This window comes from Salmo salar, chromosome 22 (assembly GCF_965601325.2).
Source record: "Salmo salar chromosome 22, fSalSal1, whole genome shotgun sequence".
NCBI classification, from domain to species: domain Eukaryota; kingdom Metazoa; phylum Chordata; class Actinopteri; order Salmoniformes; family Salmonidae; genus Salmo; species Salmo salar.
This window is the reverse complement of record NC_138312.1, coordinates 35,706,468-35,731,500: the sequence shown is the minus strand read 5'-3', so window position 1 is coordinate 35,731,500 and position 25,033 is coordinate 35,706,468. Positions and strand designations below refer to the sequence as shown.

Here is a 25,033-nt window from a genome sequence, read left to right as displayed (position 1 = left end):
GAATAATGATGAGTTAAAGTTACAGGCGCACAAATATCATACCCCGAAGACATGCTAACCTCTCCCTATTACAATAACAAGGGAGGTTATCATTTTTGGGGGGTATGATATTTGTGTGTCTGTACCTTTCTCACTCATTCATTCAGGATTATCCGTAATCATGGTAGCATCCACTTTAATGTAGATGTGTTTAAAAACAGTATTATTTTTTACAATAAAAGTAACTCCAGTCAAATGTTTAATGTAGTCATTGTGTGCTATGAATAAGGGACCAAATACTGAACTTTACTACTTTAATACAGATAAGTGAATTTGTACTAATACTTTTGATCCCCTAAAATGTGGGGATTAGGTACAAAAAGTGCTGTAATTTCTAAATGGATGAAAATACCCTCAAATTATAGCTGACAGTCTGCACAGTGCTGGAGTACAGAGCTAAAACCAGCAACAATGTGTCAGTCCCCATGTCACTGTACAGTGTGTGTCTGTGTCACATACTTAGGTCCCACAAACATGTATTGCAGAATGTTTGGGACTAAAAGCGATATCACGTAGTTAGAAAAGTAGAAAAGAGGTTGAGGCACTGGAACAGGTGTGAGAAGTAGTGCTCTTAGTGCGGGCTAAGACCAGTGTATGGAACCTGGTATGTAAAGTCCATGCATATAGCCTAAACAGAAATAGCAGAGGGTAAAACTGGTACTCATACAAGTGGAAGACTAGAAGTGGGGATGGGGCATCTGACACTTCTAAGAGTGTGCATTTTCCAAGCCATAGCTTTCCATTGATATAGCTCAGTTGTTTGTTATATAAAGCAGAATCGTAACTTTAGATACCTGCATGTAAGTCGAACGTACGAGTAGATCATGCATCAATGTAGAGCACATGCATTTCAAGTCAGAATTTAAACTTGGGTAGGGGGGTGGGAATCCTTATGATTGGCACAATGCCAACAGAGGGATAAATAGTCATTTTAAAGTAATAAATAATAAAAAAATAAATACGAATATACACAATGAACAGATTGTCTCAGTTTAACAATGGTTCCTTTTGAGATTCGGGGGATTTTTTTTTACTCTGTATGCGTGTGTAGGAAAGATCATAACGTTATTACTAGTGCTGAGGGATTAGTGCTTTTTGAGGTAATTTCATGTGGGTTGAATGATGTAACAACAAAGAATAAAACATTTAATAAAAGTCCCATGATGGTAGTGACTGTCCATTACAGCTTATTAACCATCATTTATTTACATTACTTTAATAAAGTATTACATTTGTTTTATTTGAGGACTATTATTTAATTCCAAATCATCATCTCTATAAAGCTGCTGCCTGTGATTTCTGACAAAAATCACAATTTTGTGATCAAAGTAAATAAAGCATACTTTTATGACTGCTGAATACCAACTATCAATCACTTGGATCAGTGGTGTCAAACTCATTCCATGGAGTGCCTAGTGTCTGCAGGTTTGAGTTTTTTCCTTTCAATTAAGCACTAGGCAACCAGGTGTGTCAAGTTTCTTACTAATTACTGACCTTAATTCATCAATCAAGTACAAGGGAAGACTGAAAACCTGCAAACACTCGGCCCTTCGAGGAATGAGTTTGACACCTGCGACTTAAAGAGCATGTATTTTCAGGTAGATACGTCGCGAAGCAACAGCTGCCCTCTATCACCTCACAATCACGCATTCTTCTCTCTTCAGTAGCAGTCGTAAAAGAAACAGACCGGACAAGTAGATGCGCAATGGATTATGCTTATTGTAGTTAATTACCACATTTTATGCACTAAACTATATTGAATATTAGAACAGTTCAGGCTGGATCTGATTTATCTCTAGAGAAACTGCGATGTACGCATTGAGCTCACAGAAGAAAAAAAACAAAAAGGAATTCAAATAATTGAACCAACATTGGTCAATTAGTTGTTTAAAAAACAAAAAATAACAAACGTTGGTTAATCGCCACTGTTTCCTGATGGAGGAAAACGGGGAACAACAACTTTGGGGAGTCGCACTGTGTCTGATTAAAGAACTAAAATCAAGTCGGACAAGGCCAATGAAATCTGCGCTTTGCTGGAAGCCTCGTCTTCACAGGTAATAAGCGGGAGGCTCGGATTCATTCCTTCAATTCAGTACCGCTCTTCATCAAGCCCAGGAACAGGCTGTGCGGGGCCAAACTGGTGTTGTACTTTGTTTCCCTCCTTCAGGGAACAGTAGTTACAGTCATAACGTTGTTTCCTTTCAGTCATTACTCTCGGTACAATATTTGGCAAATTGGACATTAAATTGGACACCGCCGGATGTGGCAGGGCTCGCAAACGATCACAGATTACAAAGGGAAACCCAGCCGGGAGCTGCCCAGACAAGATATATGCCTTCTATGCTCGCAAGCATCACTGAACCATGCATGAGAGCACCAGTTGCTCCGGAAGAATGTGTGATCACGCTCTCCATAGCTGATGTAAGCATTCACAAGGCTGCAGGGCCAGACGGATTAACAGGACGCGTACTCAGAGCATGCGCTGACCAGCTGGCAAGTATCTTCACTGACATTTTCAACCTCTCCCTGACCGAGTCTGTAATACCTACATGTTTCAAGCAGACCACCAAGGTAACCTGCCTAAATGACTACCGACCCGTAGTCCTCACATCTGTAGCCATGAAATGCTGGTCATGGCTCACATCAACACCATCATTCCCAGAAACCCTGGACCCACTCCAATTAGCATACCATCCCAACAGATCCACAGATGATGCAATCTCTATTGCACTCCACACTGCCCTTTCCCACCTGGAAAAACACCTACGTGAGAATGGTGTTCATTGACTACAGCTCAGCGTTCAACACCATAGTGCCCTCCAAACTCATCACTAAGCTAAGGACCCTGGGACTGAAGATCTCCCTCTGCAACTGGATCCTGGACTTCCTGACGGGCCGCTCCCAGGTGGTGAGGGTAGGCAACAACATATCCGCCACGCTGACCCTCAACACGGGGGTGCCTCAGAGGTCCATGCTTAGTCCCTTCCTGTACTCCCTGTTCACCCACGACACAAACACCATCATTATGTTTGCAGACGACACGACTGTGGTAGGCCTGATCACAAGATGACGAGACAGCCAACAGGGATGTGGTCAGACGACAGGACGACAACCTCTCCTTAAATGTGAGCTAGACAAAGGAGCTGATCGTGGACTACAAAAAAAGGGGGGTCAAGCACGCCTCCATTCATATCAACGGAGCTGTAGTGGAGCTTCAAGTTCCTTGGTGTCCACATCACTAAGGGTCTATCATGGTTCAAACTCACCAAGACAGTTGTGAAGAGGGCACAACAACACCAATTCCCCCTCAGGAGGCTGAAAAGATTTGGCATGGGACCTCAGATCCTCAAAAAGTTCTACAGTTGCACCATCGAGATCATCCTGACTGGTTGCATCACCACTTGATATGGCAACTGCTCGGCATCCAACCACAAGGCACTACGGAGGGTAGTGCTTACGGCCCAGGACACCATTGGAGCTGAGCTTCCTGCCATCCAGGACCTATATACTAGTCGGTGTCAGAGGAAGGCCCTAAAAATTGTCTAAAGACTCCAGCCACCCAAGTCATAGACTGTTCTCTTTACCACCACATGGCAAGTAGTACCAGAGGGCCAAGTCTGGGACCAAAAGGCTCCTTAACAGCTTCTACCCACAAGCCAGAAGACTGCTGAACAGTTAAGCAAATGAATACCGGACTATTTGCATTGACCCCCTTATTTTATTCATATTTATTGCACTGACTCTCTTGCTCATGCTCCATGTACACACACTGGACACTAAACCAAACAATCACACATACTACACTGACACTCAAACACACATTCACATACACTGCTGCTACTCTTTTATCTATGCATAGTCACTTCACTCCTACCTACATGTACATATTACCTGAATTACCTCAACTAACCTGTACCCCGAACATTGACTCGGTACCGGTACCCCTTGTATATAGCCTCATTATTGTTATTTTATTGTGTTACTATTTCTCCTTGAGTTTATTTAGCAAATTGTTCTTACTTTTTTTTTAAACTATGTATTGTTGGTTACCATTTCACGGTAAGGTCTGCACCTGTTGTATTCGGGGCATTTGACAAATACAATTTTAATCGTTCCTGCTCACAATGAGGTGAAGAGCAGAAGAATTTAAGGAATTAATCTGAGCCTCACGCTTATCATTTCATTGGCCTTGTCAGGTGGGATTTTGGTTCTTCAATCAAAGTTGCGATAGTGAGACTGCCCATAGTTGTGTTGTACCAAGAGTACTGAAAGGGAACCTGAGATTTCAGACTGTATCCATCCCTGGTATCCTGACTGTGGAGTTCCTCTATTGAGGCATGTGCTGTCCTGTTCCTAGCCAACACCCCCTGCAGCGGTAGAACAGGCCAATTTCAAACCTGCACCATCCCGTTTCTGGCTTTTCTACAGACATGCTTCAAACCATATGGTCCAAGGTGTGCTGAATGAGCACATTTGATCCTGATTCAGGAATAATATACCAGTGTGGATTGAAAGGACCAAAGTCCTGGCAAAGTCCAACTTCAAGTTTAAACGGGCCCACTGGATGTGACCCAAATGGCACCCTAATCCCTAAATAGTGCACTAATTTTGACCAGGACCCATAAGGCACTGGTTAAAAGTAGAGCATTATGTAGGGAATAGGGTGACATTTGGAACACAGATGCTGCTCGAAGCAGATGCCCCCAATCTCCTCTCTCCCTGCTCAGGACAGAGCCAACTGAATATGTTATGGGATGATTCTTGTAGGTCTCAGACAGCAAGTGCATTCTTAAGTACATTTACAGACAACACACATCATTCAATAAACTTCTTGCTGTCTGCAAAAACATTTGGGATACCATTAGCTGTGTCATCCATTGTAACATGCAGAAGTCAATGCACTTTTGCATTATATAATTGCAATTAACATTATTTGGCAAATGCTTCCAGATTTTTCAGATAATGAAGAATAAGAACTGAAGAAGCCTCTACGTTTTAGCTGAAGCCTCTCCTGGTCTCCCTCAAACTCCATCTATGACTGTTATACTTCAATGTTTCTCTCATTTTATTTAGGATGAAGTCTCCAACACTAGCGGCTCTAAGCCAAAACCAACACTTCCCCTGTCAAGTTGGAACAGAAAAAGCCTTGGAGGCTCAACCAAAATCCCAAAATAGCAGTCAAGGTTTGGCAGATGGTCGGAACAAGTGATTGCATCCCACAATTAAAAAGGTGGGGGAAAAAAGTGGCATGAGAAAAAGAAATATTTATTCATGCTGTCATGAAAGTATAATGAATCAATACAAAGCTTCATTGCAGATTAATCTCCAACTTAGCACGCCTTTGTGAGCAGTCTAATTAGCAACAGGTTTTGAGTGTAAATAATGGCTAAAGTGTTGATCTTCTTGCATAAGTTTTAAAAAAAAACAATACATAAAACAGAGAATCACAATAATCTCAACTCAGGCACAAAAGGTCATGGTGGATGCTTCAGTTTGGCCATTTAAACCCTTGACCAATGACCACACATTCATATTACTGTCCAGCAATCGGAAAGAACCAAAGTTTAAGATGAGCAAGCCAAGTTTTATCCCTGGAGAAAACCTAGCAGTAGAGAGTTCAAGGCATAGTGAGAGGTTTTATTCATCCCAAAATCCAGCCATGAAAATAAGCCCAAGTTAGGAATCTTGTATGAAGGTCAACGAGTGTCGAATTTGGTCAATACTTTTTTTTATTGATTATTTGCTACGTATGGCTTATTTTATCTAATAGAAGTTTCGTAATTGTTTTGTTTGTTACGAATAAACGGATACAAGTGGACATGGCATTTGGCATTTCGGCAACTTTTAACATTTCAGCATCTTGTCAGTGATAGAGGACTCATCATGGATATAACAATTTTTAGCATGGAAATTGCAATTGAGGGCTTACACCATTTTAAAGTAGTCAACTGGGTGGGGATTCCTATTAGTTGGGAGCAATCAGCCAATGAAGAAGCTAAAAATTGACTACTTTAAAAATGGAGATGCCCATGCAGTCACAGACGCTATTATGGCATAGATACAAAGACGAGTCTTCTATCTCTATGGCATGTTGTTCACACACATATCTGCCCTGTCATTGGCTAGAATGGTCCCACCTAATCTCGCCTCCTCCGGCCTGCCTTCCATCTTTGAGGACATGTATTTCCATTGTTAGAGGGGTCACTTGACTATCTTGCCAATATAATAGACAACCTTTGCTAGCAGTCATTTTGGTCATCCATTTTTCTGTCCTTGCATGGGAAGAGCTGGTACTCCTATCAGCAAGGCAAAAAGTTCAATTTATCCAACTGATATGTCTGTAATACCGGGGTTTCAGTTTTGGTCTTCTACCCTCCGGAAAACTGCCAGGTAGTTCTTCCCTCCATTCCTCTGCACCTTCTTCCCCTCCTCTGTGCATGTTCCCAAGCGACTGATGATGACATCATCAACCTGCCAAACAAAGGGACAATTTTGACGGGTCTGAAGAGTGCTACCCCAAAAATTACCTGACTATTTTGGGGGTTTTAATAGTAAAATTACTATTTGTTGATTGTCTCATTTACCAGGTTTCCTAATCATAATATTTGTGACGGCTTATTAAAAACTGAATGATACTGGAAAGTATGTTGACAATGTTTTCCAAATTGGAAGGAAGGAAGGAAGATTGTTACAATTGTGATGTCCAACAAAAATCTAGTTCTGAACATAAGGCTGGAGTTATGCTTAGCAATTTTAGTTGCAGGTTGCAAGTGACAATTACAAGCAAATTTGCTGATACAAGAAGAAATGCAACAGCCAATCAAATTGAAGCTGCTTTTGTCATATCATTCCTCCATATGGTTTGAGAATTCTAAACTCACCCATTGTCATCTGCTGCATTACATCATGATTTCACAAATCATTTGTTTCTCCAAACGTTTAATTATTGTATGATTGATTTAGACAAAATACTGGCTGTACAACTTGAAAATGCCAGCACTGTTTTATCAAGCTAGCTACCTAATGTCTTGTGTCCACCTTGATCGCGGGTTTACCGTAGCACTGACAGCTGTGTTGTTGACATGACAACTGGGTCAGAGTTTCTGAACCTTCGAATGGATCATGTTACAAAAGCATTTGCTTTGTTGGTTGTTGTACACAACTAGTTGCACAAAGTTGAAAAGTTGCAACTGGATGCAAACAAGTTGCAAATTAATTGCTGGGGGGTGATTCTCAAAGCAATCAAGAAGCAACTCAGTTGCAAGCAACCAAATTTGCGTGAAAGTTGCTTTGTGTAACTCCGGCCCAAGGAGTTTCACTTCTTTGTTACAATCAATTTCTCACTTGCTTATATGGGGTTCAAGGTTGGCTTCTCTATGACAAATATTTACATAAGTAAAAACAGAATCGATATTAATTGTTGAGAAGGACTGTCTAAAATGTCAGTCATCGTACCAGTTCTGCATCGGGGACCCGTGTGAACAGCAGATGCTCACTGAAGTGTTTTACCATCCAGAGATGCACCTCCTCCACATCTGTGTTGGTGTACACCAAACCCTGGGAAACACAAAACAAGAGTTAAACACAATGTCCTCATAATTAAAGTTTATACAATGGGTGGGACTAATCCTGAATGCAGTTAAAACCGCATTCTAGCCGGTGTCTATTCCACAAGTTACCAGCGGCTAAATCGATGATGTTAAAATGCCTATTTACTCTGTTCCATCTGACTGCGCAATCCGCTAGCTCATCAGCCCAACCAGGCAATTTATACTTGATCTCCACTTTAAAAAGCATCTAGACATTCTCACATTTCTTTTAGACTAACATTTCGTTTTTAACAGCTCCGATTTGTATAAACCTTGCTGTCTGTCTCTGACATTTGCAACATTGTTTCAATATTCAAATTCGATCTCCAGCTATCCTATAGTAATGAACGTGTCGGGACGAGACAGACAGCCAGGCAGCGTTTCTCAGCCAGTTGAAATCATGAATAAGCTACATAATTTTGAATAAGCTGCATCAAGTGCAGCTAGTTTGCAGTCTTTCCAGCTTGAGTTTGAAGTGATTGTGTTAGCTGTGTTGTTGGCTAGCTCCCCTGAACAAAAGTGTCCTGACAAGTGAGCAAATATTCTATTCCAGCTGAAATCAGCCTCATTAGCTCATTGTTATGGATGTATCCAAATAAATGTCAATAGAAAACAGCTTAAACATATTCAAATGCAGCTACTTTGCTGCTATTCAGGCTGCACTTTTTGACGTGACTGTAAGTTAGCCATAGTTCGCTAGCTAGCAAGTAAGGGATAAGAATGTTGCCAGCCAGTATGGCAATTGAACATTTAGAACGAACGACTCGGTCGCGTCCATAGATACAGAACAACTGAGTCGCATGTCTAGCAACCAAACAGATAGAACGAACGACCAGCTGGCTTGGGTAACAACCCTAGATGTGTGTCGGGACTATATGTTGTGGACGGATAAAATAGTATGAATAGATTCATCAAAATAACATTTAATGAAAATATGTAAATCATTATTTGAATATGTTGGTAACCCGTCGTATAAAAGTGATAATGCCCTCAAAGCCAGCGTTTGGAGGATATATTGGCACGGTTTGCCGGGCCTCGAACTAATGTTGAGATGAGTCCACGTCCCACAATCTGTTACTCAATTCCAAATGAATGGGAAAAACAACCACCATATTATAAGGCCAGGGTTTTTTCTGCATAGAAAAGTCAAGGGAGGGCCGCCATGTGTGTTTTATTTTTTCGGGCTGCCTAAGTCCAAAAAATAAATAAAAATACACTTTTTTTTAATTGGTAAACCTTTAGTGTAAACTTAGACTACAACCAGATATAAAGTATGTAGAAAATATAATGGACCTATATATTGTTAAATAAGAACTATCAATCACCTAAATAAAAGCTAGACAGTCAGGGAGAATCTAAAATTCCCTATATGATGCATTCAGAAGTAATTCTCATGGTATTGGGTCCCCATTGATTTTGTTTGAAAGTTTGAGTCACTCAGCACAAGAACAGTCAAGGCTAAATGTGTAAAACTGCCAGGAATTAGCTTAAAAACACCTACATTTAGTCTCTGAATGTACTCATTTTAGTCAGTGTCAAATCTTTTTGCATTCATTTGGGGTTGAGGCATACAGCGGGATCATCAAAATTAAACCACGACGTCTGCAAACATTGACAAATTTTGATTTTAGAGTGAACGTGCACTTTAAGCTCCTTTACAGTGCAGCCCGTGACTGACACACAATCATCATACAAACTGACTTAGCTTTACTTTAAGTATCAATCTAGTTTGAGACAGAGGACAAATACTGGGTTGTATTCACTAGAAACCAAACAGACGGAAAAAAGTTAACCGAAACAGGGAGGGAGTACCTGAACTTCTCCAATAAGAAACTCATTTCCGTTGCAAAACAGTGTGTACTAATGAATATGACCTTGGTTTCCCATTAACTTTCAACATTTTACACGAAAAGTGGAGCGGGTCGAGAGCTTCAAGTTCCTCTGTGTCCACATCAGTAAGATCCTAACATTGTCCAAACACACCAGCACAGTTGTGAATACGGCACGACAACATCTCTTCACATACAGGAGGCTGAAAAGATTTGTCAGGGCCCTCAGATCTTCAAAATGTTATACAGCTGCACCATTGAGAGCATCTTGAATGGCTTCATCACCACTTGGGTATGGCAACTGTTCGGCATCCAACCACAAGGTGCTACAGAGGGTAGTGCGTATGGCCCAGTACATCACTGCAGTCCAACTCCCTGCCATCCAGGACCTCTATACCAGGCCCCAAAAATTGTCAAAGACTTCAGCCACCCAAGTCATAGACTGTTCTCTCTGCTACCGCATGGCAAGCGGTACCGGGGGACCAAGTCTGCGACCAAAAGGCTCCTGAACAGCTTCTACTCCCAAACCATAAGACTGCTGAACAGTTAATCAAATGGCTATCCGGACTATATACATTGACCCCCTTTATTATTTATTGCAATTTTTTTACACCGACTCTATGCACACTCACTTCACTCTACCCATGAACACACATATACTATACTGACACGCCAACACACACACACTACATAAGCTCACACACACATGCATATTGACCCCACACAGAGACACTTTTCACATATGCTGCTGCTACTCTGTTTATTATATATCCTGATTGCCTAGTCACTTTTACCCCTACCGACATGTACAGTACATACTGTATTACCTCAACTACCTCATACCCCTGCACATTGACTCGGTACTGATACTTCTTGTATATAGCCTCGTTATTGTTATTTTATTGTGCTACTATTTGTCTCACTTTTTAACTCTGCATTTTTGGGAACAGGCTCATAAGTAAGCATTTAACCAATAACATTTTCTTTGAAACATGCCTTAGTGTGGTGACCTTAAATACTTTGAAGAGCAAAGGTTTCTTTTTTTCCTCAGAAGGACAGAAATAACCCAAAGCCAACATTAAGGTTTATAACCTGTGTCATTGTAGTTTACATTGGAGCGTGGACAGATAGTATAATTAGAACAGGGCTTTCTTGGAAAACTAAGCGATGGCATAGATTTGCACAGTGCCTGCATGTTAGCTCAGTGATGTAGCGTTCAAGTTGAGGCCAGGAGGTGGGGAGCCATGGAGGCGGGGGAGAGTGTGATGGAGGTGTGTGGGTGTGTTCGGGGCGGATCGATGTAGTCTAAATTGCCGTAGAGGAAATTCTCTAGACAGCTCTCCTCTCCACCCCCCAGAGGAGATCAGTGTCTGGCATGGGCCCTGTGTCAGTGCTGCTGAGTGTAACGGTAGAGCCTACAGACGGACGCACGTGAGCACATTAAAATCCCACATGCACGCACACACAAGACTCCCATTGTTCTCCCAATCCTCAGTCTCTCCTCGCTGCCACAGTGAACTGACACCAAGAGCCCCACACAAATCTGACAGGTATGAAACATGGGGGGGAGGGGGGGGGGGTGATAACAGACAAATGAGCAGGATAGAGTGCAAGTGAGGGTTAAGTAAATTCCAGGCCATGTATGCAATGTAGCTTGTACTGTCCTCTCATATGTCTCATATGTCTTGCTGTTGGAAAAGGGAACTGAAGAGCCATTGCTCAACCACATCCCTAAATCAACTGTTGACTTTGGGTGCCCCTGATGAACCCCCCGCCCATACGCTGTGCTCTGTCCTTACCCCTACTCTCGGTGTATAGGCTACGCCTTGACCTCTTTCTCCAACCAAGACTGCTCTTCTCTGAGTCACAGAGGCTCTCCGCACTGCCAAAGCTGACTCTCTCTCTCCTCGTTCTCATCCTGCTAAATCCATCCACTGCCTTCGACACCGTGAACCATCATATCCTCCTCTCCACCCTCTCAGGGCTGGGCGTCTCAGGCTCTGTACACTCTTGGATTGCATCTTACCTGGCAGGCCGTTCCTTTCAGGTGCCGTGGAGAGATCTGTGTCTGCATCACATACTCTCACTACTGGTGTCCCCCAGGGCTCAGTCCTAGGCCCTCTTCTCTCTATACACCAAGTCACTCGGCTCTTTCATATCCTCACATGGTCTTTCTCCTATCATTGCTATGCGGATGACACTTAACTACTTTTATCCTTCCCCCTTCTGACATCTCTGCGTGCCTGGCAGATATTCCAGCCTGGATGTCGGCCCACCACCTCAAGCTCAACAAGACGGAGCCTCTCTTCCGGGGAAGGCCTGCCCGCTCAAAGATCTCATCACAGTTGACAACTCCACAGTGTCACCCTCCCAGAGTGCAAAGAACCTTGGCGTGACACTGGACAACACCCTGTTGTTCTATGCAAACATCAAAGCAGTGACTCACTCCTGCAGGTTCATGCTCTACAACAGCCGTAGAGTACGACCCTACCTCACACAGGAAAATCCAGGCACTTGTCATCTCCCGTCTGGACTACTGCAACTCGCTGTTGGCTGGGCTTCCCGCTTGCGCCATCAAACCCCTGCAACTTATCCGCTCCTCCGCACACTCCAGTGGCTTCCAGACGAAGCTTGCATCCACTACTAGACCATGGTGCTGTGCCTACAGAACAGCAAGAGGAACTGCCCCTCCCCACCTTCAGGCTATGCTCAAACCCTACACCCCAACCCGAGAACTCCATTCTGCCACCTCTGGTCTCTTGGCCCTCACCCCTAGGGGAGGGAACTCCCTCTCAGCCCAGTCCAAGCTGTTCTCTATCCTGCCACCCCAATGGTGAAACCAGCTTCCCACTGAAGCTAGGACAGCAGAGTCCCTGCACATCTTCTGAAAGCACCTGAAACCCTACCTCTTCAAAGAGTATCTTAAATAATCCCCCTCCTCAGCTCGACTACTTTGAGGAAAAGTGTACTTGCTATGCCTGTGTATATGTGGTTGTCTCAGCTATCTTAAGATGTATGCACTAACTAACTGTAAGTTGCTTTGGATAAGAACATCTGCTAAATGACAAATGTAAATGTAGGCATACTATGCTCTGTCCTTACCCCTACTCTCAGTGTGTAGGCGTACTATGCTCTGTCCTTACCCCTACTCCCAGTGTGTAGGCGTACTATGCTCTGTCCTTACCCCTACTCCCAGTGTGTAGGCGTACTATGCTCTGTCCTTACCCCTACTCTCAGTGTGTAGGCGTACTATGCTCTGTCCTTACCCCTACTCTCAGTGTGTAGGCGTACTCGGCCAACAGAGTGGGACTGATGATCCTCCACTTGTGCTTGGTCTTCTTGAAGTGCGGGTCAGGAAACAGGAAGAACATCTTACTGAGCTGAACAGAGAAATCAACAAAACAAAATGGTCACAATGCAAATAAGACCAGAAAGACAGACCAGGCATCTCAAGTTCAACTGACCTCAGTGAAGAAACACAGATAAATGAAGTCCTCCAGCTTTTACTTTCTCTGGTACTACTTTTCCAGTTTGTGAAAACGAGGACTATGGTGCTAAATATTCTCTTGTATCAAACCAGTGTATCAATGTGGCTATTATTAAAACCAGTGTATCAATGTGGCTATTATTCAAACCAGTGTATCAAGTTATTATAGAGTCAGCTCTCTGTAGTTCTCAGAATATTTTGTGTCATTTGTCAGGCAGCCCAGATTGTAAAGGTGGAAATTCCCTCTAAGTGATTTTTATTAAGATAAAGTCAAATCAAATAAATTTTTTTTTTTTTTTTTTTTTTTTATATAGCCCTTCGTACATCAGCTGATATTCTCAAAGTGCTGTACAGAAACCCAGCCTAGCTGTCCCCCTCCCTTTGACAATATGTACACAACTATTAGTCTGGTTGCAATATTAAAAACTGTTCCAGTTCACTCTTTTTTATTCATTCAAATAAATTATGTAATGTAAAGACAGAAAAACGGGGGTATAATCACAGAGGACTGCCGTCCCCCCAGGGGGGTTGAGACTGGGCCCCGCTCTTCACAAAATGGAAAAAACGACACTTTAATTAGTGCTCTTGGCACAGTGTAAAAAAAACTGAGGGGAAACAAAGAGAGAAGACATATTGTGGAGTATAGCGCCGTTTCTACCCACACGACATCATGCATGTGGATGTGCAAATATCGCTCAGGGGCTCCCGTTTATGTGTGTACATATGACAGAGAGCGTGTGTGCGTCGGTCGGTCTGTGTTTTTCCAAAGCACTTAATCCTCTACACAGAATGGGCAGGTCTCAATGACGTCATTACAGCCAAGACGGTAAAAATAGTACTGTGGGGTATTTCTTCCATAGATAAAATCTACAGTTTTCGCGTTCCTTTCAGTTGTCAGCCCCCGGCATCAACACATTTACTGTCTCCTACCTGATGTACTACTGTCTGCTATGTCTCACATCATGTCAATGTGTCTATTCAAACCCAGCCTAGGAGCTATACTCCAACACAAGAAGATGAAGGAAAATGTGACATTTTATCATTTCTTATTTGCTTTTACATGTAATTTTTTCACTTTAAATCGGTGTTGCGATTTTAAATGTGCTTTACAAAGTTTGATTTAGGTTACTCAGTCCTGGTACTGGAGGTTCCACTATGTAGGCTAAGCTAGTGCTTGTTTTATCAAAGTCATTCTGATTAATTGGGTTGAATTGAAAGGATAAACCCTCCACTATTAGGCTGTAAAATACTGATTAGTGTATAGTCCTATGCTCAGCTGATGTGACGCCTGGCATGTGGTCACTGGCACGGCATCACCTTTGTTGAGAAATTCATTAGAGGCTAAAATCTCTGGGTTGTGACATAAGGTTTGGAAATCATTAGCCATTGTTACTCTCCGGTATAGACATGAGAACTAAGTATCTGTACTTGTCATATTGATACCTAGTGCTGCTGATCAAACACTTCCTATTGTTGCCACTAGAGGGCTGTAAACTACCTAAAACAGATATGGGCATTTCAAGTTTAGAAATATTTATATTTTGGTTGATAGGAAGGACACTTTATTTAAAAATTACTACTCTGGATAGCTTCACAAACCCTCAATGCCCAATGGTCAGAAAGCTGTACAAAAGTGTAGCAAACACCATTTGAATTTGAACATCTTTGCCAGGCATCAAAACACTTTCAAAACTTGCTGAAGGGATTAAGTGCAGTACTATTTAGAGGTGATGTGTTTGACAGACGTGTCTACAAATAAATATACACAACAGATACAAGGGCAAGGCAGAAGTGTTATGTGGCTGACAACCCCAGATGGTCTCTGGCTACGTCATTCATCATCATAATTTTTTTAAAGTGTATTTTACAAATTTGTCACAGTACACTTCACAGAAAAAAAGAAGGGAAAAAGATGACAGAAAAGGGGAGGGAACAGTTAAGTACCTGTCCCTTGGAGAAGAAGTTGGGCAGGTACTTCATGGCGTTGCTCCGTAAGCAGGCGATGTTCTGGTAGCTGCCCGTCTCTGCTGCACGCAGGGAGCGGATACGGTCCTGGACATAATCAGACACTTTGACACGGATCTCCAGGCCCAGAATCAGTTGCTTTGGAAAGAGTGGGGATAACTCCACTGAGACAGAGAGGAGGTAGGTTATTAATCTGACCTGGGAACAGGTGGCCAAAAAAAGAGTTGCAAGAACCACTAAAACAGTCTATTATGATAATGATGGCTGTGGAAAAGGAGAGGATACTGAATGTTGAAAAGTCATACTCCGATTCGCACAGCATGCAGTATCGCCAAGTCTGAGACCAAAAGGCTCCTGAACAACTTCTACCCCCAAGCCACAAGACTGCTTGACAGTTAATAAAATGGCTACCCTTACCATTTGCAATGACTCTCTCGCACCGGCTCTATGCACTCACATACTACATTGACATTCCAACACACACGCAAATGAACACCACACACATTCACACGCTGCTGCTACTGTTTATTATCTATGCCGATTTCCTAGTTACTTTTACCCCAACTTACATGTACATATTACCTCAATTACACCTCAACTACCTCGTACCCCTTCACATTGACTTGTACCAGTACTCCTTGTATATAGTCTCGGTATTTTATTGTGTTACCGTTTCCTTTTTTGCACATTTTTCATATTTTTTAACTCTGCATTGTTGGGGAAAGGTCTCGTAAGTAAGCATTTCACAGTAATGTCTACACCTGCTGTATTTGGCGCATGTGACAAATACGATTAGATTGCTTTCCCTGCATTAATCGCTATAGGTTATTTTCTCTGTATATTCAATATAGAGGCATAATAATTTTAACATTTTTATATCTGCAGCAAAGAAAGATATAAAAAAGCTCCAAATGGCTCAAAACAGGGCTGCCAGATTAGCTCTTCATTGCTCTATCTGTATGAATATGATCCAAACGCATCAGAATCTCTCATGTCTTCACGTTGAAAAATTACTATCCAGTCTTATGATTTTCTTTAGGAATGTTATATTCTTAAAAATAAAAAAATTCAGGTCAGTTAATACATACTAGCAACATGCATAACCACTAAACCAGACAGGTAAATTCAGGGCATCTAAGACAACCCAAGGACAAATCACCTTAAATCTACAGTTTTTTATAGGGCCATAGCTAAATGGAACTCTTCACCAATCCATATTTCTCAGGCAAAAAGTAAATCCACCTTCAGCAAAAAATTAAAACACCTAATTCGATAGACCACATGACTGGACAGCAAATAGAAGCATCAACTGAATGTTAAATGTGTTTCCTGTCAGGTATTTTAATTGTCTGTATTGTCTACTTGTTAAATGTTTGTAAAGTCTTTTTTTTATACCTTTTTTTAACCAGGTAGACAAGTTGAGAACAAGTTCTAATTTACAACTGTGACCTGGCCAAGATAAAACAAAGCAGTGCGACAAAAACAACAGAGTTACACATGGAATAAACAAAAGTACAGTCAATAACACAACAGAAAAATCTGTATAGTGTGTGAAAATGGAGTAAGGAGGTAAGGCAATAAATAGGCCATAGTTTGTAAAGTCTTAATTTGTAATTGTTCCTAATGTCTTATTAATTGGTGTTGGACCCCAGGAAGATTAGCTAATGTTATGGCGTTAGCTAATGGGGATCCTAATAAAAATTCACAAATTCACATAGAAAATACTATACAATATGATATTTTAAGTTAATCCAGTAATATTATTTACTTTATTTATTTCACCTTTATTTAACCAGGTAGGCAAGTTGAGAACAAGTTCTCATTTACAATTGCGACCTGGCCAAGATAAAGCAAGCAGTTTGACACATACAACAACACAGAGTTACACATGGAGTAAAACAAACATACATACAGTCAATAATATAGTAGAAAAATAAGTCAATATACAAAGTGAGCAAATGAGGTGAGATAAGGGAGGTAAAGGCAAAAAAAGGCCATGGTGGCGAAGTAAATACAATATGGCAAGTAAAACACTGGAATGGTAGATTTGCAGTGGAAGAAAGTGCAAAGTAGAAATAGAAATAATGGGGTGCAAAGGAGCAAAATAAATAAATACAGTCGGGGAAGAGGTAGTTGTTTGGACTAAATTATAGATGGGCTATGTACAGGTGCAGTGATATGTGAGCTGCTCTGACAGCTGGTGCTTAAAGCTAGTGAGGGAGATAAGCGTTTCCAGTTTCAGAGATTGTTGTAGTTCGTTCCAGTCATTGGCAGCAGAGAACTGGAAGGAGAAGCGGCCGAAGGAGGAATTGGCTTTGGGGGTGACCAGAGAGATATACCTGCTGGAGCGTGTGCTACAGGTGGGTGCTGCTATGGTGACCAGCGAGCTGAGATAAGGGGAAACTTTACCTAGCAGGGTCTTGTAGATGACCTGGAGCCAGTGGGTTTGGCGACGAGTATGAAGCGAGGGCCAGCCAACGAGAGCGTACAGGTCGCAGTGGTGGGTAGTATATGGGGCTTTGGTGACAAAACGGATGGCACTGTGATAGACTGCATCCAATTTATTGAGTCGGGTATTGGAGGCTATTTTGTAAATGACATCGCCGAAGTCGAGGATCCGTAGGATGGTCAGTTTTACAAGGGTATGTTTGGCAGCATGAGTGAAAGATGCTTTGTTGCGAAATAGGAAGCCAATTCTAGATTTAACTTTGGATTGGAGATGTTTGATGTGAGTCTGGAAGGAGAGTTTACAGTCTAACCAGACACCTAGGTATTTGTAGTTGTCCACATATTCTAAGTCAGAACCATCCAGAGTAGTGATGCTGGACGGGCGGGCAGGTGCAGGCAGCAATCGGTTGAAGGGCATGCATTTAGTTTTACTTGTATTTAAGAGCAGTTGGAGGCCACGGAAGGAGAGTTGTATGGCACTGAAGCTCGTCTGGAGGGTAGTTAACACAGTGTCCAAAGAAGGGCCAGAAGTATACAGAATGGTGTCGTCTGCGTAGAGGTGGATCAGAGACAGAAGGAGCGACATCATTGATATATACAGAGAAAAGAGTCGGCCCAAGAATTGAACCCTGTAGAGACTGCCAGAGGCCCGGACAACAGTCCCTCCGATTTGACAGACTGAACTCTATCGGAGAAGTAGTTGGTGAACCAGGCGAGGCAAACATTTGAGAAACCAAGGCTATTGAGTCTGCCGATGAGGATGTGGTGATTGACAGAGTCGAAATCCTTGGCCAGGTCAATGAATACAGCAGCACAGTATTGTTTCTTATCGATGGTGGTTAAGATATAATTTAGGACCTTGAGCGTGGCTGAGGTGCATCCATGACCAGCTCTGAAACCAGATTGCATAGCGGAGAAAGTGCGGTGGGATTCGAAATGGTCGGTAATCTGTTTGTTGACTTGGCTTTCGAAGACTTTAGAAAGGCAGGGTAGGATAGATATAGGTCTTTAGCAGTTTGGGTCAAGAGTGTCCCCCCCTTTGAAGAGGAGGATGACCGCAGCTGTTTTCCAATCTTTGGGAATCTCAGACAACACGAAAGAGGTTGAACAGGCTCGTAATAGGGGTTGCAACTATTTCGGCAGATAATTTTAGAAAGAAAGGGTCCAGATTGTCTAGCCCGGCTGATTTGTAGGGGTCCAGATTTTGCAGCTCTTTCAGAACATCAGCTGACTGGATTTGGGAGAAGGAGAAATGGGGAAGGCTTGGGCGAGTTGCTGTGGGGGGTGCAGTGCTGTTGACCGGAGTAGGGGTAGCCATGTGGAAAGCATGGCCAGCCGTAGAAAAATGCTTATTGAAATTCTCAATTATAGTGGATTTATCGGTGGTGACTGAGTTTCCTATCCTCAGTGCAGTGGGCAGCTGGGAGGAGGTGCTCTTATTCTCCAAGGACTTTACAGTGTCCCAGAACTTTTTTGAGTTTGTGTTGCAGGAAGCAAATTTCTGCTTGAAAAAGCTAGCCTTGGCTTTTCTAACTGCCTGTGTATATTCGTTTCTAACTTCCCTGAAAAGTTTCATATCACGGGGGCTGTTCGATGCTAATGCAGAATGCCACAGGATGTTTTTCTGTTGGTTAAGGGCAGTCAGGTCTGGAGAGAACCAAGGGCTATATCTGTTCCTGGTTCTAAATTTCTTGAATGGGGCATGCTTATTTAAGATGGTGAGGAAGGCATTTAAAAAAATAATCAGGCATCCTCTACTGAAGGGATGAGGTCAATATCCTTCCAGGATACCCGGGCCAGGTCGATTAGAAAGGCCTGCTCGAGGAAGTGTTTCAGGGAGTGTTTGACAGTGATGAGTGGAGGTCGTTTGACCGCTGACCCATTACGGATGCAGGCAATGAGGCAGTGATCGCTGAGATCTTGGTTGAAAACAGCAGAGGTGTATTTAGAGGGCAAGTTGGTTAGGATAATATCTATGAGGGTGCCCGTTTTACGGCTTTGGGGTGGTACCTGGTAGGTTCATTGATAATTTGTGTGAGACTGAGGGCATCAAGCTTAGATTGTAGGATGGCTGGTGTGTTAAGCATGTCCCAGTTTAGGTCACCTAGCAGCACGAGGTCACATATGGTGTCCCGAGCACAGCTGGGGGCAGAGGGTGGTCTATAGCAGGCGGCAACGGTGAGCGACTTGTTTTTAGAGAGGTGGATTTTTAAAAGTAGAAGTTCAAATTGTTTGGGTACAGACCTGGATAGTAGGACAGAACTCTGCACGTTCTCTCTGCAGTAGATTGCAACACTGCCCCCTTTTGCCGTTCTATCTTGTCTGAAAATGTTGTAGTTAGGGATGGAGATCCTAAGCCAGGATTCAGACACGGCTAGGACATCCAGGTAGACAGAGGGTATACTGTACACTCAGTGGCCAATTTATTAGGCACAACCATCTAGTACCATGTCAGACCACCCTTTTCCTCCAGAACAGACTGAATTCTTTAGGGGGAATGGATACGTTGCTCAATTGGTATCAAGGGACCTAACGTGTGCCAGGCAAAAACATTCCCCACACTATTACACCACAGTCACCAGACTGTACCGTTGACACCAGGCAGGATGAGGCCATGGACTCATGCTGCTTACTCCAAATCCTGACCCTGCCATCAACATAACACAACAGGAACCGGGATTCGTCAGACTAGGCGATGTTTTTTCACTCCTCAATTCAAATCAAACTTAATGTCACATGCGCCGAATACAACAAGTGTACACTTTACCGTGAAATGCTTACTTACAAGCCCTTAATTGTCCAGTGTTGGTGATCGTGTGCCCACTGAAGTTGCTTCTTCTTGTTTTTAGGTGATAGGAGTGGATTCCGGTGTGGTCGTCTGGAGCAATAGCCCATCCGTGACAAAGACCATCAAGTTGTGATTTCCGAGATGCCATTCTGTACACCACTGTTGTACTGCACCGTTATTTGCCTGTTTATGGCCCGCCTGTTAGTGTGCACGATTCTTGTCATTCTCCTTCAACCCACAGGACTTCCGCTGACTGGATTTTATTTGTTTGTCACACCATTCCTGGTGAACCCCAGACACTGTCGTGCATGAAAGGCCTATGAGGCCAGCCATTTCTGAGATACTGGAACCGGCGCGCCTGGCATCGACGATCATACCACCCTCAAAGTCGCTTAGGTCAGTCGTTTGCCATTCTAATGTTCAAGCGAACAGTAACTGAATGCCTCAATGCCGGTCTGCCTGCTTTATATAACAAGCCAAGGCCACGTGACTCACTGTCTGTAGGAGCAAGCCATTTTCGTGAACTGGTTACTGAGTGTACAATGAAAGAACCTTCCAAGCCAAATCTCTTGACCATGTTCTAAGTCAACAGCACCCTCAGATGGAACAACCAAAAACGACACCTAAAAAGTACCATCTCACAGACAGTCCTTTGTCAACAATTGAAGGTTGAGTATTTGTGTTAGTAAGCATGAGAATGATAAAGACTGGAGTTAGGGTAACAATGGTGAGGAAATATCATGGATTAGAAGATCATCCCATACCTAGAAGTCCCCCATATCCACAGCCGATGTCTGCAAACTCCACTTGTGCAGCCTTTTGGGTCGACTGGTGGTCGCTGAAGAACTCCGGGTACAGCTGGGACCAGTCCATGTCCTCTGGACAGACAGGGCTGAGAGGAGAGGTCATGGTGAAATAGGTAAAAGTGTGTATGAAATCAACAGACCTGAGCAAATGTTGACCAGCACGAGGTGAAACTGATGTAAATGACATCAGCAACATGGATTAGAAGTCAAATGCAGTACTTTCTTTACGTTTACAAAAAGTAGCCTTTAATACCAGTTACCTGACATAAAAGCAAGCTAGTTTGCGGATTAGGAAAAGCCTTTATTCCATTTACATGTTCGTAATGTGTCTTGTGCAATGATTTATATATACCACTGGTCTTGTGTAGCCAGAATGTTGTATAAACTGTCATTTGAACTTAATCTGCTGGTTGTCCACTTGGTTGGTCTTTATGCCGCTGGAAATTTTTGAAAAAAATATCCACAGGAAGGTTTTATTAAACAGACGTTTTGCTTAGTAATGTGTGAGCTTGCGTTAAGTGTTAAACAAACCGAAAGCCACGCGTTTTGGAAAGTCGTTTTAATGATACTTACTTTCCTATGGATATTTTGAAAAGGTTCAAATGAGTTTATTCAACATTCTGACTTGTAAAATGACTGTTCCGTCGCATCTAAACAAGCGACGCAAACTCCACAAGGAAGCATGGAGGCGTAAAAGCAATCCAGTTTAGATAACGTTTTGCGTTTGACAATTTATTGCTCAATAAAGCTGTGAAGTGAATGAAGCGTGAAATGAATTCAAACATACAGTAGTACATCGACTAGAAGCGTGGCCAATTTTGAGGGCAACATGCGTTAGCTAACAGTTAGCTTGCTAAACCTTTTAACAAACGGACTGACGAGTGACTCACTATTCAAACGTGTGGTCTGCCATTGGATTCGAGTGGGCTCGCTGCCTGTAATATCGTTTCTGGGGCATCGACACGCTCATTTTGTATTAATTGAAGTATTCAGTGATTAGATTGAAATGTACCAACGACGTATGTACTTCGCTCCAACAGTGTTCGTTTTCGGTCGCTTCCTTTTCACGTCACCAGATGACGATATCAAGTTCTGGATTCTAATTGGTTGTGAAGCTACAAACCATCCAACGCGTTGATACAATGTACTATAGCCTATATATAGCTAATAAATATGGATCCACTGCTGAATTGTATCAATTAAAATGTTTACATTATTATGTTTCTCACTTCAATGAAAGAGAACTGTTGCATACCAGTTTATTTGTACCGGGACACATCTATTTGGACATTATTCTATTTCACCTGTTCAATATGAAGGATTCCTTAAGGATATGCGGTTTCTGTTTTCAATCTGTCTTAAAGCTGCAATATCTAACTTTTTGGGTGACCCAACCAAATTCACATTTGTTTTGTGTGCTATTTCTATGCTTTCCGTTCTTAAGTTTCGTTTTGGCATCTTTTGTACATGTACTGAATATCTCTGAAACTCACTTAGATAATACCTTTCATGATACAGTAGCAGCAATACACAGTTTCATCATCTTCAGAAGAGAAATGGATGCCAATGGTGGAGGTGTCTCCATTTATGTTCAGTCATATTCCTGTAAAGCTTAGAGAGGATCTGATGTCAAATGCTGTTGAAGTAACATGGCTACAGGTTCACCTGCCTCACCTAAAGCCTATTATTGTGGAAAGCTGCTATAGACCACCAAGTGCTAACAATCAGTATCTGGATAATGTGTGAAATGCTTGATAATGTATGTGATATCAACAGAGAGGTATATTTTCTGGGTGACCTAAATATTGACTGGCTTGCATCAAGCTGCCCACTCAAGATTTTTTTTTTAAACTGTAACCAGTGCCTGTAACCTGGTTCAGGTTATCAGCCAATCTACCAGGGTATTTACAAACAGCACAGAAATGAAATCATCCACATGTATTGATCACATCTTTACTAATGCTACAGATATCTACTCTAAAGCAGTGTCCAAATCCACTGGATATAGTGATAATATATCAGCCATATCTAGAAAAAACAAAGTTCCAAAGGATGGGCTTAATATAGTGTATAAGAACTCATACAATACGTTTTGTAGTGATTCCTATGTTGAAGATGTAAAGCATATTTGCTGGTCTGTGGTGTGTAATGAGGACCAACCAGACGCTGCACTTGACACATTTAGGAAATTGCTTATTCCAGTTACTACACTGAACAAAAATATAAACGCAACATGTAAAGTGTTGGTCCCATGTTTCATGAGCTGAAATAAATAACACAGAAATTGTCCATACACACAAAAAGCTAATTTCTCTCTAATTTTGTGCACAAACTTGTTTATATCGATGTTAGTAAGCATTTCTCCTTTGCCAACATAATCCATCCACATGACAGCTGTGGCATATCAAGAAGCTGATTAAACAGCATGATCATTACACAATGTGCACCTTGCGCTGGGGACAATAAAAAGCCACTTTAAAATGTGCAGTTTTGTCACACAACCCAAGGCCACAGATGTCTCAAGTTTTGAGGGAGTGTGCAATTGGAATGCTGAATACAGGAATGTCCATCAGAGCTGTTGCCAGAGAATTCAATGTTAATTCCTGTTCAATAAGCCGCCTCCAACGTCATTTTAGAGAATTTGGCAGTATGTCCAACCTGCCTCACAACCGCAGACCACATGTATGGCGTCGTGTGGGTGAGCAGTTTGCTGATGTCAACATTGTGAACATTGGCGCCCATTGGGGCGGTGTGGTTATGGTATGGGAAGGTATAAGCTACGGACAATGAACAAAACTGCATTTTATTGCACAGAGATACCGTGACGAGATCCTGAGGCCCATTGTCGTGCTATTCATGCTCCGCATCACCTCATGTTTCAGCATGATAATGCACAGCCCCATGTCACAAGGATCTGTACACATTTCCTAGAAGCTGAATATGTCCCAGTTCTTCCATGGCCTGCATACTTACCAGACATATTATCCATTGAGCATGTTTGGGATGCTCTGGATCAACGTGTACGACAATGTTCCAATGCCCGGCAAGATCCAGCAAGTTCTCACAGCCATTGAAGAGGAGTGGGACAACATTCAAAGGCCACAATCAACAGCCTGATCAACTCTATGCGAAGGAGATGTCACGCTGCATGGGGCAAATGGTGGTCACACCAGATACTGATTGGTTTTCTGATCCACGTCCCTACCTTTTTTAAAGATATCTGTGACCAACAAATGCATATGTGTATTCCTAGTCATGTGAAATCCATAGATTAGGGCCTAAAGAATGTATTTAAATTGACTGATTTCCTTATATGAACTGTAACGCAGTAAAATCTTTGAAATTGTTGCAAGTTGCATTTATATTTTTGTTAAGTATAATAAGCGTGCACCCATTAAGAAAATGACTGTAAAAACTGTTAAATCCCTGTGCATTGATGAAGAATTTAACAATTGTATGGTTGAGAGTGATGAGAGAAAATAAATGGCAAATAAGTCTGGCTGCACAACCGATAGGGAAACGTACTGTAAAGTGAGAGATCATGTGACTAAACTTAACAAAAAGAAGAAGAAACTTTACTATGAAACAAAGATAAATAATATAAAGAACTATAGTAAACAGCAAAATGAAATTTTCGGCAGAAAGGCGAACTCAGCTCATTCATTAAATCAGATGGCTCATTCATCACTGTCACGGTTGTCGTCGGTTAAAGAGGACCAAAACGCAGCAGGTATGTGAATGCTCATCTCGACGTTTTAATAAGTACCAAATAAACACCAAAATAACAAAACAGGAATACGATCGACAAAAACAGTCTGGCAAAGCATAAGGCTAAACGCAGAACAATCACCCACAAATAACAAACACACCCTAATATATGGGACTCTCAATCAAAGGCAAACAGACAACACCTGCCTTCAACTGAGAGTCCCAACCCCAATTAACCAAACATAGAAACAGACACACTAGACTAAACATAGAATACATGAAAACCAAACAGTGCCCAAAAACCCCGGAATACTTAAATCAAATTCCCCTTCAACACACACACCACCCCGAACCACATAAAACGAATACCCTCT

General features: G+C 42.2%; 1 protein-coding gene across 2 annotated transcripts; it reads right to left on the bottom strand.

The window, feature by feature from the left end:
* Positions 1-5,283: 5,283 nt before the first annotated feature.
* mettl1 (methyltransferase 1, tRNA methylguanosine) lies at positions 5,284-22,035 on the bottom strand. Of its 2 annotated transcripts, XM_014167258.3 has the most exons (6): positions 21,842-22,035; positions 20,910-21,037; positions 14,889-15,073; positions 12,724-12,837; positions 7,495-7,596; positions 5,284-6,510 (listed from the first exon to the last, which is right to left on the bottom strand). In XM_014167258.3, the coding sequence occupies exons 1-6, from the start codon at positions 21,919-21,921 to the stop codon at positions 6,394-6,396; spliced, it is 726 nt and encodes a 241-aa protein (XP_014022733.1). In that variant the 5' UTR covers positions 21,922-22,035; the 3' UTR covers positions 5,284-6,393. The 2 variants fall into 2 exon arrangements, with proteins under 2 accessions (XP_014022733.1, XP_014022735.1); XM_014167260.3 differs by lacking the exon at positions 12,724-12,837.
* Between the last annotated feature and the right edge of the window lie 2,998 nt (positions 22,036-25,033).

Coding starts and splice junctions, on each gene's coding strand:
- mettl1 (XM_014167258.3), bottom strand. CDS start 21,921: ATGAGCGTGTCGATGCCCCAGAAACGATATTACAGGCAGCGAGCCCAC. Junction 21,038..21,841: donor GCAGACCACACGTTTGAATA/GTGAGTCACTCG, acceptor CTCTCCTCTCAG/CCCTGTCTGTCCAGAGGACA. Junction 6,511..7,494: donor GGGTCCCCGATGCAGAACTG/GTACGATGACTG, acceptor TTTGTTTGGCAG/GTTGATGATGTCATCATCAG.